Genomic DNA, 17535 nt, shown 5'->3' on the forward strand with positions numbered 1-17535 from the left:
TGGCATTAGGTAGTAGTAGCAGACGGTTGGACCCTAAAGGCGTTCTAGGCGTTTGTGACTTTATTTTAGTGTTTCTCATTTAAACCTTTCTCCCCTCCCCCTCCCTTCCACCCCACTCCTTCAGTCAAGTCTTGATTGGGAAAAGTAGAGGCAAGACGCTACCTGAGCCCCGCTTGCCCAGGACCGTTGCCCGCACCCCTGCCCCGACCAAGAGCCCAACGGGGCCCCTTCCCCTTCCAGGCGCTCTTGGCTGCGGAACTTCAGCTGAGGAGGGTGGCTCGTACCCCTCCAGGCGGAGGTCCCATAGAGTGGGGCCCAAGACATTTGGACGGCTCTGGAAGCATCTTCTCCCACTCCTGCTCCTGCTGCAGACCCAAAGCTTCGACAGTTGACTGCTCAGGTCCGGGCCCTGAAAGGGTCGGGGTAAAAATGGTTCACCCCGGGCCCCGAGGTAGATGGCTCCGCCCCGGCCTCAGGGCTCGGAGCTACAGCTGGGCGCTTCCCCACCCAGCCCTTCCCTTTTACCGCTCGCGCTCCTGGACTCTCCCTTCAGGGCACGACACGGGCTCGGAATGAGGACTGGGAGAGCCTGGGGACGCCTCTTCTTGAGCTCCCGGGGAGGACTGTACGTAGCCCAGCACCTGGACCGGAGGCCCCGAGCGGCCAGGAGCTGGGGACGAAGCACTCGGGTACCCCTCGGCTCCCGAGGGGGCGGAGAGCCGGAGAAGGTGGGGGGGCGGTCCAGGGGTAGGGGCGGGAGGCGGCTCTCGGGGCCCAGCCCCATTGGCCATCGGGCCCTGCGGCAGGAAGGGCACAGGGAGTAGGCGGCCCCACCCCGAAGCCGGACGAGCCTATCGCCGGGAGCGCGAAGCCCGGATAAATGTAGCGCCGGGAGGCGGGAGGGCTGCTCACAGAGGGGCTGCCAGCCAGCCAAGCGGCAGCCATGCAGTACCCGCACCCCGGGCCCGGGGCCGCTGTGGGGGTCCCCCTGTACGCGCCTACCCCGCTGCTACAGCCCGTGCACCCGACGCCCTTCTACATCGAGGACATCCTGGGTAGGGGGGCCGGGGCCCCGCTGCCGCCCGCCGCTCCCACCCCAACCCCCACTCCCACCCTACCTTCCCCCAACTCCTCCTTCACCAGCCTCGTGTCCTCCTACCGGACCCCCATCTACGAGCCCACGCCGATCCACCCCGCCTTCTCCCACCACCCGGCCGCGCTGGCCGCCACCTACGGGGCGGGCACCTTCGCGGGCCCTCTCTACCCTTTCCCCCGGACCGTGAACGACTACACGCACGCACTGCTCCGGCACGACCCCCTGGGTAAGGTGGCCGAGGGCAGCGTGGGGGGAGTGTGTCACCCACTGGCGGCAGCGCTGGGGTATTGGCGCTGGTCCCTGGCGAGGGCGTGGGCGGGCAGGAGCAAGCAATTGAAAGTTGTCGAAAAAGCCATAGAAAACGCCGTACTCGGCCTCTTTCAGTAGGCGCGCGGCCCAGGGAAGGGAGCAGGGGCTGGCCCGGCTCGGACCACCCTCCCTCTTGTCTTGCTAGTTCTCAGTCGGAACTCTGACCGCATTGTTGACTTAGATTGGTTTTCCTGCACCTCGCCCACTGACCCTACGATAAACAGCTTTGTGACAGTGTCTGGTCAGAACCAGGCTGGGTGCCCACAGGGGACCCCTCGGGATAGCCGCTGGACTTGGGCAGAGCTGCGCGCTTTCGGTGCCGAGAGCTCAACATTTTCTCGCACTCGCTGTAGTCAGTTCTCCATGGGGGAAGGGATATAGGAAGGTGGCGGGGCCGGTTTGTGAGGAGGGTTCAGGGAGAAAGGAAGGGGTGCACGAAATTAAGTGGGTTCAGGGGAGCCCCGATCCCCTTGTGGCACTGATAGCCTCAGGCAGTCATAGTGCTTACAAGGCTGGACTTGGTTCAACAAGTTTGTGCAGCGAAAAGAGCCTGACCCTTTCCGTTCATACAGGAAATCTTGAGTTCTCGATAGGAGTAAATCTGGTTTCAGAAGCTGTTAAGTGTTTTCCTGGCTGCATGGAGCAGCCCCTTCCCCGGGAGTCGTGCACACTGCTGATTATTTTATCGACATCCTCAATACAGACAAATTCAGGAAACACTCGACTTCTGATAGCCGGGATCCGTTTTTCTGATATTGTTCATTTCCTCTGTGTGGGATGTGACTTTATGGCAGCTAAAATAACCAGTTGCTTCCTATTTTTTTTTTTTTTTGAGGCTGTTTTGCACCAGACTGTAGGCTGACGCAAGCAAAATCTCGAAAAACAATACTAGATTTTCAAAGGTTTCAGACGCAGACCGACGGGACGGACAGACTTTCAAAGAGCGCAGGAATCCCTGGACTTGAGCGGGGCCGGCGCCCAGTAGCCAGCAAGCTACATTTGACTTGGCCTGGTTATTGGCCCGTACCCTTTGCTGGCCAGTTGGGCAGTGATTGCAACTGAGTCCTCCTAGCTCAAGCCATGGTCCCAGGAAACTTAGTTTTGTCCGGGTCTGTGTAAATTTTCGAGGATGCGATGTTAGAACGCAGAATCAGGCCGCAAGGCAGAAACAGACTAACATTTCACAAGTGAAGTGAGTGGTGGTGTTGAAGCCTTTCCCAGTAAAAGAAAGATTTAAGGAGTGGATTCATAAATAGCTGCCTCAAGTGACCCCCACCCCTTCGCATTTCAGCCGCTGCCGCGAAAGCTTCTGGGTTAGAGCAGGCTAGATTAGTTAGGTTACGTGGTGTTTCCAGCCTCACTGGAACTGACCTCCCTAGGATCTCTGAGGCTGGCACTCGGAGAGGACGTTTGCACAGAGAATGCAGTGAGTTTCCTTGGGTTACGACTGTGAGAGAGCAGAAGGAAGCATGGGGTTTTTCGAGATAGACCAACAGGAAACACATTGACGGAAATGTTGCCATAGCCCTAGGGGTGGCTTTAACTGGCCTCCTCAGAGAGCCTGGTGTGAAATCAGAGGAGCCAGAAGAATCACACTTAAAGAAGATTGAAAATTCTTGGTGCGCCCTGGAACGTAGGCGAGCCAAATCTGAATCGCAGAGGGACCTTAACAGGAGAAGCTTTTTTCCTTCCCCACGGAAGATTTCGTTAGCCCCACGTAAAGAAATAGTATAAGGGGCCACTTCTGTGGTTTTTGGTATGAGATTCAACGCTACCAGAGTATTTGAACTCTCCCCAGTTCAGGGGTCTTTGGCAGCTGAATGGTGGTGTGGGCCTGGGAAGAAGAAGTAAGAATAACATCTCATACTTAAACAACCGCATTCCTCAAAATATCTTTGAAAGTAGGTACTGCAAATGCTCATTCCCTCTTTACAGATGTGGAAACTGAGGCTTGGAGGGAAGTTCGATGCTTTTGTAATTGAGTTCTGGTAAATTGCCAAACAAGGATTATACTGCCAGTCAGTCAATAAACATTTACTAAGCACCTACAAGTTTTAGGCACTGTGCTAATCACCGAGGATACAAAAAAAGCAAAAGATAGTCCCGGCCCTCGAGAACCTCACAATTTAACAGAGGAGACAACAAGCAAACAAATAAAATATATACAAACAAGATATAGACAGGATAGATAGAAAATAATTAAAGGAGAGAAGGCACTAAAATTAAGAGTGATAGATAAAGATTTCCTGCGGAAGATGGGATCTTATTTGGAATAAAAAAAAAAATCAGGTTTGTTACTAACATTAGTTAGTAAGTGACATTGTCAGGACCCCAACCCAACTTTTTTGACTCCAAGACTCAAATTAGATAACAGATCCAAAATTTCTATATAATCTGTATGATTAATCATCCTGTGTGTATAGTCAAGAATGACACTAAGTTGCAGCTAAGGGTCTGAATAACTTGTCATTCAAAATCCCCAGAATTTGCTTGAATAAGGAGAAAAATGTGTGTGCACCCTGCTTGTCAACAGAAAGAGCCCTGATTTAGAGCCTGTAGACCCTTAAGCTGAAAGTTCTATCCACACTTAACTGTGTGACAATAGGCAAGTTACTGCAGTTTTCTGAAACTCAGATTTCTCCTTGCTATGATGGTAATATTGCTCAAATGAATTACCTACTTCACGAGATTGTTGTGAGGAAATAATTCCGTACAAATTCGATGTAGATGTGTTGTAGTTATAATTTTTCCTTATGACTACTGAAGAAATGGGCCAGTGAGGAGTCCACCATCCCAATTTAAAGACAGGAAGGACTGGAATCTTGGTAATTTGGGTAGTCAAGGTCACTCTGACCCTATCTTTCCCCCTCCTCACCAACAGGTAAACCCCTTCTCTGGGGCCCCTTCATGCAGAGGCCACTACACAAAAGAAAGGGAGGACAAGTAAGGTTCTCCAATGACCAAACCATCGAATTGGAAAAGAAGTTTGAGACCCAGAAATACCTTTCCCCACCTGAGAGGAAGCGCCTTGCCAAGATGCTACAACTCAGTGAGAGGCAGGTGAGCTGGGAAACATAAGTCCTTGGAACTGCTGGGAAAACAGTGGTTCTGAGTAGGGTAGATGAGGGAGCAGGAAAGGATGGGCCAGGCTGGGAGCACCTAATCTAAGATTCTTGGGCCCTATTTAGGTGAATGTTGGAGAAAGATTTACCCCGAATTTTAAAATTATTTTCGACACTTTCAAGATACCTTACATGACTAGGGAGCCATTATGGTATGGTGGAAGATCTTAGGGACCACCTGTGGCTTTGACCCTTGCTATCTTAAATGACAAATCACTTAAGCCTCATTTTCTTTGTTAAACAATTGTTTCCTTAGATGACATATAAATCAATTAGCTTGACTTCTTATATATATAAGCCATGAAATACATTAGTTGGCAGATGTGAAGGACAAAGAGGAAACCACCTGGTACAGCTTGTACCCTGTCATTAATTGAACTTATCTGAAGCTCTCTAGAAACTTCTTAAGCCTCATTTTTCATCTGTTAAATGGACATGGTAATGCTGGCACTAGCTGTTCTAAGTACGGTGCCTTAAACGCTTGTTCCCCGCCGCCCCCCATCCTGCAGCCACTAGTGGTGTCCTCGGATCCAAAAGTCCTACCGCTCCCCTTCCAAATGCCCCTTTAAAGGACCCTCTCGAAGGTCTGCATCCCGAACACGTGGCAACGGGTCACTTTCTTTCGCTCTCTTTAGGTCAAAACCTGGTTTCAGAATCGGCGAGCCAAGTGGAGAAGGCTAAAGCAGGTACGAGGCGCGGTCTTGTTACTATAGCAATAACTCTTTTAATGATCTTATCTTCTAACGGGATACCTATTCGAGGTTGTATGCAAAAGTCATCCCCGAGGCTATTTATCCTCTTCACCTTGATTAAAAAGGCAAATAGTCTTTTTGGAATCCAGTAAGACTCAGCCAAGCGGCACTAACGCTAAAAGCACCTAATGCAGTCAGTTCCGATGGCCATTACGGCGGGGGTTTCACACACTGGCTATTAAAGGACCACGCTAATTGTTTTATAAACCCATATGTTGTTTATCTAATTAACGCAGGAAAGATAAAGTAATTGCCAGTAAATGACTTAAGCAGTTATCTTTGGGGGAGAATATTGTTTCTTCTATTGACACAATTATAATAAAACCAGGCAGTTCTGGTAGGTAAATAGGAGGAAACAAACACCTTAGAGTCTATTTGATCGGCTGCACACACAATGAAAATATCAATTATTTTTAACTCCTGCCCTTTAGCCCCGGCTTAAATCCAGGCTATAAATGAAGAAGAGATTCTGAAATACGAGAAAATATCCTATCCGGTTTGCAAATGTAATTGAAGCTTTTCCTCGGGAGAATAAAGTTCGGGTCTGCACAAAGTGGGGGGGGGGGGGGCGGAGGAAGGGCATTGGTCTCTTTATGTCTCCAGTCCATGCCAAGCTTGACATATAGTTGTTGCTTAATTAATGTTTGTTGAATTGGAATAGAATTGTTGTACTGAGCTAAAAGGCAATTATCCCTCTAATTCGATTACAAAGTTTGTTAAGGAGTTAAGAATCGGGGATTCGATTTGTGGCAATCTGCACTGATCAAAGTTAACCCGATTAATTGCTGAGCTTTCTATTCTACTTTATCGTGTATATGTGGCCTCCCTCTTAGTAGAAAATGGAAAATTTCAAAAATAAAATATTAAAAGTTATGTTTCACGTATACATGATTGCAAAATTAATTCACTTATCATTTAGTTCCAAGTTGGGGGAGGGGAATCTTGATCCCCCAGTTTTTACTCTGGGTTTGTTTTTATTTTTGCCTTAGTAGTGCCTAAGTAATTTGGACTTTCTTTTTTTTACCCTGGAGGTGTTTTTATTATTATTATTATTATTATTTCTTCTTTGGATTTTAAATAAATCCAGAGACTACTTTCTTCTCAGTTAGATACAAGTTACCAGATCTGTATCTACTTTAAAAATTGATTGGCACTCATTGGTGTGAGCGGGCACTGCCTCTCCTCCTCAGAGAATCTTCCTATAATGCTGAAGGCCTTCTTCTGAGACTGCTAGCACTACAGCTCGCGGCTGTCTTTCCCACCCCACCCCCACCTTCCCTCTGTTCATAACTTCTCAACTCAAACTTGCAGCTTGCTTAAACTTGGCTCCATAGAAGAGATCATAAATTGGATCCTCTCTAATCATTTTGAAAGTATTCTTTAATTCATTTTACAGTGCTGACATAGTTTTAAGTCTAGAAAATCTTATTAGTATATAAATCATGTTACTGCATCTAGTGAATGCAAAAACGGGGGGGGGACCCCCACAGTGATCTCTACTGTTAAAAAATGATTTCTTCAGACAATCTTGAAACCACTGGATTGGGCTGGAGTTAAATACTGAATTAGCATAATTCCATTATGGAGGTGTATTCCTACTGGCTTCTTTAATCTTTGTGAGATTTTTAATCTTGATTTAGTGTTGGCAGAATTATTTCTTCCTCAAAAATTCATTCATTCATTCAAAAAGCACTAATTAAGTAACTATATGTGGTGATGGGATGGAGGGTGGAGAATGGTCCCAATCCACAAGGGGAACAAAAAAATGTAAATAGATGAGGAGGGCAGGAGCTACCAGGGAGAGATGAATGTGTTAAATACAACCTTTTCACCCCAAAATTGAGACTTTAAGCTTTTGATAATCTGCCTCAGTAAACTACCAATAACTGAACACTTCTTAGTAAGACCTGGTAGTATTAAAGACCAGACATGAATTCTAAAGCCAAAATTATAGACAGCTCATTTTTCATTACTCCGTATCCTACCCCCATTTTTATTCCTTTTGTGTAGGAGAACCCTCAAAACAAAAAAGAAGAATTGGAAAATCCAGACCGACACTGTGATCAGAGACAAGATAACTGTTTGCCCATCGACCAGACAAAAGACCTTTCTCTGGATAGCTCACAGTGTTCTCCCTCCCCTGCCTCCCAGGAAGACCTGGACTCAGAGATTTCAGAGGATTCTGATCAGGAAGTGGACATTGAGGGGGATAAAGGCTATTACCAGGCAGGATGATGATGAGTGGACACTTGGAACCTGAGCAAAACTGGACTTGGGAATAATAACCTTTATTTTCTTTTAATTGGAAGATTTCAATGGAAGAGCTGAGAAAAAAAAATGAACCTAAGGGAATTCACTTTCTCTCCTCTCAAAAAACTAAACAATTTGGTGCTTTGGCTAGTTAACAAATATACATGTTAACCATGATTTTTTATTAAAGAAATAAGTTTTGATTTTAAGTTGTTACGCTAAAATTGATTTTGAAATGATTAAGCATACTTCCCCAAGTAAATTGCCACAGCCAGCTTACCAAATTCTTGATTTAATTTAAAAAAAAAACCAATATGTAGCTTTAAAGTTTTAATTAGACTCTGTATTTTTCATAATCCAGATCTATGATCTATTTAATACCATGAGAGATTCCTTTTTCATGAAGTTTCCCAGGGTGGACCAGGTCTCGAATCCAGGTTACCTGGATGTCACTTTTTAAAAAGCAAACTTTTTTAACTTTTATTTAAAAGTCCCACAGCACTCATCTTAAACCTGGTTAAACTTGGAATCATTTCAGAGATTTGCCTGTTAATCCTGCTCTTTTGTCGGTAAAATACTCTGGGTAAGATGCTGCCTTCTTCGCTGTTGTTTATCTTCCAGTAACTATTTGACAAGAAACTGTGATAAAAGGTGACAGGCCATGGAGGAGAAACTGACACGTCAGTTACCAAAACTAATCTCAAATATACTCGAAGTAGCAGGTTGAATTATATATGTATGTATGTAGATTGTAGATAATTCTTTGTGGTTTTATATTGTTCATTGTTTATATCGTGTACATATTTGTTGACTGTCAAAAAAAAAAAAAACAAACAAAACCATGACAACCTGACAAGCCAGTGTCTTTTTTTTTAAAAGAGATAAACGTATCTATAAAACAAATTCATTGATGAATCCATCAACTGGAAACTTCCATGCCGTTCTGTTTTTATTGTCATAATTTGCAAAATTTGTAGAATTCTCTGACTCTATTTGACCAGGCTGAGCTGAGCTCTGGCTAAAGATTGAATTTTTACCGGTATTGGCATGTTGGTTGCAATGGAAGATTTGTATTTGCTCAATCCTAGTCCTTCCTGTCACTTTATGCAAATGTGTCAGAATGAGTTTAGACTAGCACCTTTCCAGGATAATGTTAATTGGTATTGGGGGAGTTTTTACCTGGGCAAGATTACCAGCTATGATTGAGAAAGTGAGCCTTGGGGAAAATGAGAGCTACAATTCTGGGAACCATCTGATAAGTAAGTGGTCAGTCTGTTTAGAAAGAGAAAGTCTGAAGAACAGAACTGAAAGTGAGTGGGCCTGCCCTTAGGCGTCCCCCACCCCCACCCCTTTCCCCAGCAGCTACCCAGGTTGTATTGATTGATTTGCAGTAGGAGCCTTTGGCTGGTCTCTGGTTGCCCTTGACCTGCCTGAGTCAACAGTGCCCCCCTTCCTCCCCTCCATCACAATTTTCAGTTAGAGGCTTCTGGAAACAGGCTTCTATAAGACAGAAAGAAAGACTAATGAGATAGAAAGGTTAGCCATAAACTGGCTCTATAATCCTGACCAAGTCACTGCACCTCCCTGGGTCCCAGTTTCTTTCTCAGTAAAATGAAGGGTCTGGGCTAGTGATGATCCTTAAATACTAAATCCTAGTACCTCTCTGATAGTTGATCTCTAAGTTCCATATGTCTAAGACGAGTTACCTGGGATTTGGCTGGAGAAAAATGGGCTAGACCCAGGTACAGACAGGCCAGATCACCTGATCCTGAGTGAGTGGCTGAACAAGCAGGAACCTTTAGGAGGGGCAGTGTCCTCAGTTCACAGAATCACAGAATTCGAGAGTTGGAAGGGACCTTAGCAGCTGTATAATTCAACCTGAAAGGAAGCCCATCTTAAAGAGGTCCTCCAGCCTCTGCTTCAGTTAAGGGGAAGCCCATTCCACTTTTGGGCACTTGTTATTGTTAGGAAGTTTTTTCCTGAAGTCAAGAATAAATTTGCCTCTTTGCAACTTCCATTGCCCCAAACAGAACAAGTCAATCCCTCTTCCCCATGAAGATGCTTTAGATACTTGAAGATAGCCATCATGTCTCCCCTCCCTGTCTTCTCCAAGCTAAATATCCCTGGTTTCTTCAGCTAGTCCTCAAAGGACAAGGACTAAAGGCCCTTCACCATCCTGGTTGGCCTGCCTAAGGGGACACTCCAGCTTATCAATGCCTTGCAGTACCCAGATCTAAATATAATACTCCAGCTACGGTCTGACCAGGTCAGAGTACACAAGGAACTGCCTCATTCCTGGAAGCTGTGCTTCTGTGAATATAGTCCAAGATCATAACAGCTTCTCTGACCATTACATAGTTTCCCCTCTGCCCCTCTCCTAAGCTGGGCACTGGACAGAGAAACTCAGCAGCAGGGGTATTGGCTTGTGTCTAGAGGCACCTAGTTGATGCACTGGGTAGGGTGATGAAGCCTGGAGTCAGGAAGACCTAAGTTCAAATCTAGCCTCAGCTGTGTGACCCTGGGCAAGTCACTTAACCTCTGCCTCAGTTTCCTCAACTGTAAAATTAGATAATAATAGCACCCACCTCCCAGAGCTGTGAGGATCAAACAAGATATTTGTAAAGTGCTTGACCTTTGTAAATGTGACTGGCATATAGTAGATGCTGCTATTAGTAAATGCTTGTTCCTTCCCTCTCTCCTCTGAGTGTGTGGGTGGGAGACAGGATACCAGCCCAGGGGGTAGAAATGAGGATCTTGGCATGGGAAACGTTCAGTTAAAATGAGCAGCTTTGCTTTTTAAGTTGAATGATAGGTCATAGAGGACAAGAAGATGAATGAGTAAAAGTACATATAGATTAAAGGGAGGAGTGAATATGTGGGTGAGATATCTGAGCATTAATGAGCTGAATTCTGCATGCTGATGAGGGCTGAAGCGATTTAGAGGAGGAGGCCAGTGCTGATGGGCAGTAAGTGAGAAAGCTCTGGAATCAGTGCCATGACTGAGAGTAGTAGCCTTGGGAGAACTGACTGGCTCTGGGTCAAGAAGAATTTTAAAAGGTCCAAATTATTCCCTTCAATCTAATCCACTTAGTCTGAGACAAGAGGCAGCTAAATTTCCATTTGATTGACTGTAATTGTTCAGGCACTGACTGGGAGGGTGCGCTGCAAGAGAGGGGCTGGGAGAAATTTCCCCTTTCTCCCACCTGATGGTGCATCTCCACATTGGGATCCTCTGGGTCTGTTTCTCTGGAAATGAAGGTCTGACCACAAGTGAGAGTTAGGGGTGGCAGGGAACATTAAGATCCCTCTGGCTCTACTGAGACTCCTCTAGGGGATAGGTGGGCAACTTGGATTATGGTGATAGGTCTGCTCAGAATTGTTCAGTCTTATCTCCTTAGGTTTCCTCATGGGAGTCAGACTTTGAAATCTAAAGCAGCATTCTAGTTTAGCACAGAGTGTTTTTAGGGCTAGAAGTTACTTTAAAGCTCAGCCCCATTTGACAGATGAGGAAACCAGGGGTCAGAGAGATGTAATGATTTGTCTAGGGCCATCCAATTCCTAATGGCAGAGCTAATACTAGATCCCAAGTCTCCCAACCCCTAGGGTCCTTCAAATGCCCTTCTTCCAAATTTCTTTCCTGTTTGTGACCCAGCCCAGAGTCTTCCTGACCCTCCATCAGAACCCATCAGGACCCCTAGAGGTGTTTGCCCAGCCCCAGCCTCCCAGATGCACTGGCTAACCCTTCGAGTGGAGTTATATCACCGATTTCAAAGGTCATAATTGGTTTCGGGCTGAAAATAAAATCTGTATGTGATTTTTAGGGAACAGGAAGCTTATGGACTGATTACTGAATTAAAGCAATTCCAAAATCTGTATGTGCGTGTTGCTCCCGGAGATAACCCCTGGTTAATGTTTATGGTTTGCAAATAGCTTCAGCATGAGAATTGGAGGTGGAGGGGGAGAGAGAGGAGAGAAAGGCTGTGGGACTCTCAATTGTCAACAGAAACTCAGCCGAGTGAATCTGGGTTTTAATGAAGGCTATTCTATCACACAAGGACATTTCCCTATTTCAGCATATCCAAAACCAGGCAAGACACACAGGATAGTGGAATGTAAGCTCACTGAGGGCAGGAACTATTTTTCATTTTGTCTGTGTATTCTCAGTGTTCTGTACAGTTCTTTGCATATGGTAGACACTTAATAAATGTTTGCTACTTTGAGTTGGATGGGATCTTAAAGATTTCCTAGACCTAGTCTAATGCTGGGGAAGGAGGGGCAAGTGGGTATGATATGGCATAAGAATAGTCCTGCTGTTATTACAGGTCACAGGTTTGAATCCCTTCTCTGGCACTTATTACCTCTCCGTTTATTACCCTCCCAGTCTCTGCTACTAGGTGACCTTATTCGTTTATAATCTTTATGACTCAATTTTTAGAAGTGAGGAAATTGAAGCCAATTGGGGGGTAGTCATTAGCCCAAGGTTCCCACAGAGCTGGAGTCTGGAACACAGATTTTGTGGAACATCAGGGTGTGAGGAAGATTCCAGCATCCCACTTACTTCTCCATCAGGTCCATAAGCATTTGTGTTGAAAGCAAATGGAGGACCCAGACCTGGTTTTGGTTTTCCCAACTTGAGTGGGGAAGATGCTGACAATCATCTATTTTCATGCTCACATTTCAGCTGTGTTATTAATAATGTATGAATCCTGCCCACAATCCAAGCATTTTTTATTTGTTTGCCTCCTGGCTATTTAATGTTGAATCAGCATGTATGACCTTTACAACACAGCTCCGGTCTTGTTTTTAACTCTTTTATCAGGAGATCCAACTTGAAAACGGTTATCATTTAGCAGAAAGACAAACAGCGGAGCACATTTCTGTAAGCAGCACGTTAATGATTGGGAGAATTGCCCCAATTTCTACATGACAGTGTGTGATTAATCCTCTGGGTCATGTTCTTATAGCCCAAACGATCCAGTCCATCGTTCTTTGATATTCAAAGCCCTCACTCACTTAATAGGATATTGATTTCAGTGCACCATGTACTTTGACTCTATAAACAGCCTCACTTTCAGGGACTGTGAGCTCTATGGAGAGGATTTTTGATGAAGAATAATTGCCCAAGACCTCTTTTGGTTAGTTTTTATGGTCTCTTCAACTTACGGAAGGTGATAAGGCACCATTTCTGCTCGGAAAAGAGGAAGTCATTTCTGATAGACTAGGTTACTGATAGAATGAGTCCAAAAGGATCTATTCATTTCCAAACCCATCACCCTGTGCTTTCCAGGCTTCACAGCTGTGAATATTCATTTCAATTAATTGAGGGGAGGGACTTGTATTCAAGGAAATGAATTTAGATTGGAGGAAATGCAATTCAGATTGCACAGCAAACTTCAGAGCTTGAGAGGCCCCTAGAGATGGGAGAGACCCAACCTTCCTCATTTTACAGATGGAGAAACTGAGACTAAGAAAGGCGAGTTAACTTACTTGAGTTTGCAAAGCCAGAAATAGAACGGAGTTCTTCTGACTCTAAGGTCAATGCTTTTCTTTTTCTTTCTAAACTGCTTCTCTCTCTTCTAGGGATGAGAACCTTCGGTCAGGTGCAGGTTTCAACTGGGCTGTCATATGTCAACATGCCAAGAGTGTACCTTTCCTATAAAATTGAATAGTGAGACTTCATAAATAATGCACAGACCCCATGGATCTGGGACTGGCGGGGGCTGACATTGGATGGGAAAATGGGGAAAACAGTCATCCAGATGCTTGGAATCTTATAATTAAAATATGCAGATGTTTGATCAGGTTTTCTTCCAAGTTTATTGTTGTGTAGTCATAACTTGCACTCCAACATAGCTCCCTTCTATTCAAAGATTTTTCTTTTTGCTTTCCCTCTCCCCCTTGCTTATAACATAATCATTTCTGAAATGCTTTAAGTGTGTCCCTTCACTCACTCATTCACTCAACCCACAAGCATTTAGTGTTTGTGCCAGGCCCTGTGCAAAGACAAAAAAAGTGGGGTGGGAGCTTATACTTTGTTGTGTGAAATATACAGATGTTTGGGAGGAGGACTTCGGTAGGAAATGGGCCTTGAAGGAAGCTAGAAATCATGAGTTAGAAGCAAGGAGGGAATGAATTCCTGGCATGGGGAGGATAGATAATGTTCAAAGGCAAGGAAGTAGAAGGGGGAAGGTCAAATATGGTAAGTCTGGCTGCAACCTAGCATATGGGAAGGAGAATAATGTGCAATGAGCCTGGAAAGACAGCCTAGAGCCATATTGAAAAGGATTTAAAATACCAGAAGAATTTTTACTTTATCCTATGGGAAATTGAAAGCCAGTGGAGCTTCTCCAGAATGTATGTGACACAACTAGACCTATGCTTTAGGAATATCAATTTGGATAGAAGTGGGGAGGTTGGGTTGGAAGGGGGAAAGGCCAGAGTAAGGTAGACCAAATTATAAAGCTATCACAATAGTGTAGGGAAGTTCAAGTGCTGAGGGCCTAAATTAGGATGATGACATAACTGGAGAGTTTTAGTGGAGAGATGGGTACGGATATGAATGAAGTTGTGGGATTTGACATGTGTCCTCTCCTAAAGATTTAACTAGAGTGAATGAAAATTGCAAGCCAACTTTATTGATGATAGTTTTGAACAGGAAGTCTTCTGGGAGAGACATTGTTGACTTGCTTTCTTAACGTGCTTCGCTTGAAGTTAGAAAAAAAATGAGGAGCAAATACTGCTTCTGACCTTGGGAAGTTCAGGTTCAAATTCTCTCTTCCATAAAATGGGAATGATAATAATTGCTACTTTGTTGAGAGGATCAAATAATGTGTATGAAGGGCTTTGCAAATTTAAAAGACATAAATTTAAATGCAAATTTAGTGATATCTATATAAATTTATATATAAGATATATGACATAAGATATAACATCTATAGTGTATATAAGATCTATCTCTATAGAGACATCTCTTTCTGTCTCTGTCTCTGTGTCTCTCTGTGTCTCTCTCAGAGAGGTAACATGGCATAGCGTAGACGGCTGGCTTAGGATCCAGAAGACCTGTATTTTAAGTGCTGACTCTGACAAATACTAGCTGCCTAACCAGGAGGGAATCACTAAGTCATATAACATCTCAATGAAATAGACAATTCTTTAAGATAATGAATGAAATCAAAGATCCTGGCCCAAAGAAAATCAAAGCCAAAGCATCTAGCCGATTTGAGACCAAGAAGCTACTTGAAGCTAATTGAGAAGCCGGTATTAGTGGAAAGGGCCCAGGACTAGGAGTTTGAAAGCGGAAGAGTTCAACAGATGTGTGACCAAGGGCTGTCAAACGAGGCAGATACATAATACCTGTTCTGCCTCGAGCACAGGTTTGAAGTGAGGAGCCAATGACAATGGATTTAAAATTAAGTGAGGCCATTATTATTGTTATTTGTGCCTTTGACCTTGATGCACACTTAAACGAGCGAGTTTTAATGTTTGTAAAGACCTCTGAAGACTAAGGGTCGGAGAGGGGTGGGACGGGAAATCTAATAGAAAACTAAGTCTACACAGGAGCAGAAAATATTTTGTTTGGAAACAAACCTGGTGATGGATGTGAACGAAAGCGTTTCCGTGGCCCCGAGTGTTAAATTCTTTGGGGCTGCTTTTTAATTTAATTCAATCTAATTCCAGACATTAACGGAGCGCCTTTCTATGCAAGGCAGACGCATCCAGAAAGCCAGGTTATTAGGGAAAGTAAGTGTCCCTCTGATTAGAAGGCAGATGTGGGAAGGGCATCCCTTAAACGTCTTCCTAAAAGGACCAGAGGTTATCAGGACAAAAGTGGGCAGGGATGAGACCTTGGAGGTGACCGAGGCATTTCCCCACTGCTGAGGGACGTCCGAGTTTCGGCATCCATCTCACCGCGGATCCAGTTCTTTTCTTTCCTTTGTGGGGGTGGGGTGGAAAGAAGTTTTGCCTATTCGAAGGGAGGTCTTTCTGACCAAAGGCTCCATCTTGTCAGTGATTTCCCACGCATATTTTTTACTACCCTCTCTATCTCCACACAGACTCATAACCCAGAAACGGGTTAGAGAATGATGGAGCAGGGAGAGGAAGAACGGCTCTCTTGGAAATCTGAAGTTTTAAGAACCCTGATTTAAGTCTAAAGCCCTTATCTAAGTTCTATTCAGTATTCGTATAGCTTGGCCCAAATGTTGTTTGAAAACACCTTAGCACAGTGCCTAGTACATAATAGGCGCTATATAAATGCTAGCATTATTTAACATTTTAATTTTTTAAGGATTAAATAATGCTCTTCTTTCCTCCCTTTTTTCCTCTTTTCCTCTTTGTTTTCTTCCTTTCTTCTTTTTTCCTCTCTCCCTCTCTTCATTCCTCCTTCCTTCAATCAGTCAACATGTGAAATTTCTTGCTTCTCTTTCTTTTCTTCCTTCCCCTTCTTGCCTTCCTTCTTTCTCTTATTTTTCCATTTCCTTTCTCATTCTCTCTCTTTTTTTGTCACAACATTCTTTATTCAATATTTTTGTTTTATTTTAAGGATAGAAATGGCTAACTTTAGATATTTATACATCACCCAAGATCACATTTTATCTCCTGGAGTTATAGAATCATCTGAGTCAGATATTTCAATTTTTAAAAATCATTCATGTTTTATTTATTTTGTAATCCTTCCTGCAAATTTTATCTTTGCTTACATCAACAAGTACTGTATTCAAAAATACTAACAAGGGAGTGGTTCTGGACCTGTAATGTCATCAGAGTAGGGAACTTGAGGTGTAGAAAGTCTCTCCACAGATACAGATTAGCAACTTGTTTGAAATTTAAGACAGTTTTCTGAGGTATTGAGAGGTCAAGCCACCTGCAGTTGGATGCTCGGCCATAACGTGTCAGCAGTGACTCCAAAGGGAGCTGTTATCCACTGCATGATGCTACCTCAACAGAAGAGTAAGAACATAAGAAAATAATCACCATGCAAACTGAAGCAAACCAACAAAATATTGCGAATCATTTTGTAGGTCTTGATTTTCCATTATTTACTCATTAACTCCTCCACTTCCAATGCTGTGTTTGTGAACAGAGCAGTACCTAAGATGTCCTTATTTTCCTAATCCTTTCTGACTTTCTTTACCATGTGTATAATATTAACTCTTTGTTGTTGTCATTGTCTTTATTACATTGTTGTAGTTATTGTTATGTATTTGCTCATTTGGTCTTGCTTTCTTTTGCTTGCATCATTTTGTATAAGTTTGGAAGTGTAATGATATTTCATTATATTCATATACCACGATATATCCTTGCCATTCTCTAATTAAGGGAAATCTAATTTATTGTCAGGAATGTGCTATTATAAACAATATTGCTAGGAATATTTTGTTACAGATATAAGTTTTTTATCTAGGAGCTAACATTGGAAGCAACAGGTAGGTCAGATTAAAGAATATTCGTATTTTTGTAGTGTGGTATAGATCCATATTTATTTCTATAGATTTAAAAATATGCTGAATAATATATATTTTTAATATGACATCAAGGATGTCTCTATCAGACTGTTTTTTTTTTTCCTCTTGGACAGAAGCACTAATATTATTTCTTACCACAATAAATATTTCATTTTTTATGATCATCACACTCTTCTGGCATCCTAAAACCCCTAATATAACATTAGTTGGCATTAACAGAGGTGCAATGTTCAGGTGTAGGTGATAATCCTACTGAATTCTTCCCTGGTCAGAAAACACCTAGAATAGTGTGTTCAGTTCTGGGTACTAGGTATTAGGAAGGACTTTGATAAGCTGGAAAGCATTTCGATTAGGATCAGCTGGATGATTAAGGGTCTTGAGACCATCAATGGAAAGAACGGAGGGTGTTTGGCCTAAAGAAGAGAAGTCTGGGGGTAGGAGTAGGGATGTGATTGTTATCTTTGATGTTTAAAAGGCTGTCAAGTTCAAGAAGAATTCTATCTGTTGGGATTGGCTCTAAAGGGCAGAATTAGGAGTGGGTG

The 17535-nt window shown here is 43.6% G+C and overlaps 1 protein-coding gene across 1 annotated transcript; it reads left to right on the forward strand.

Moving 5' to 3' along the window:
• The first annotated feature begins 905 nt into the window (after positions 1 to 905).
• HHEX (hematopoietically expressed homeobox) lies at positions 906 to 8382 on the forward strand. Its single transcript, XM_027839775.1, has 4 exons — positions 906 to 1322; positions 4287 to 4465; positions 5163 to 5213; positions 7290 to 8382. Exons 1-4 carry the CDS (start codon positions 944 to 946, stop codon positions 7512 to 7514), a joined length of 834 nt encoding a protein of 277 aa, XP_027695576.1. The 5' UTR covers positions 906 to 943; the 3' UTR covers positions 7515 to 8382.
• The last annotated feature ends 9153 nt before the right edge of the window (positions 8383 to 17535 follow it).

Source organism: Vombatus ursinus, unplaced genomic scaffold (assembly GCF_900497805.2).
Source record: "Vombatus ursinus unplaced genomic scaffold, bare-nosed wombat genome assembly UNPS02014833.1, whole genome shotgun sequence".
Lineage (NCBI taxonomy): Eukaryota > Metazoa > Chordata > Mammalia > Diprotodontia > Vombatidae > Vombatus > Vombatus ursinus.

Excerpts from the sequence above, each read along its gene's own strand:
- HHEX (XM_027839775.1), top strand. The coding sequence starts at position 944 with ATGCAGTACCCGCACCCCGGGCCCGGGGCCGCTGTGGGGGTCCCCCTG. Across the intron at positions 1,323-4,286 it reads GCTCCGGCACGACCCCCTGG|GTAAACCCCTTCTCTGGGGC; the intron begins GTAAGGTGGCCG and ends CCTCACCAACAG. Across the intron at positions 4,466-5,162 it reads TACAACTCAGTGAGAGGCAG|GTCAAAACCTGGTTTCAGAA; the intron begins GTGAGCTGGGAA and ends CGCTCTCTTTAG.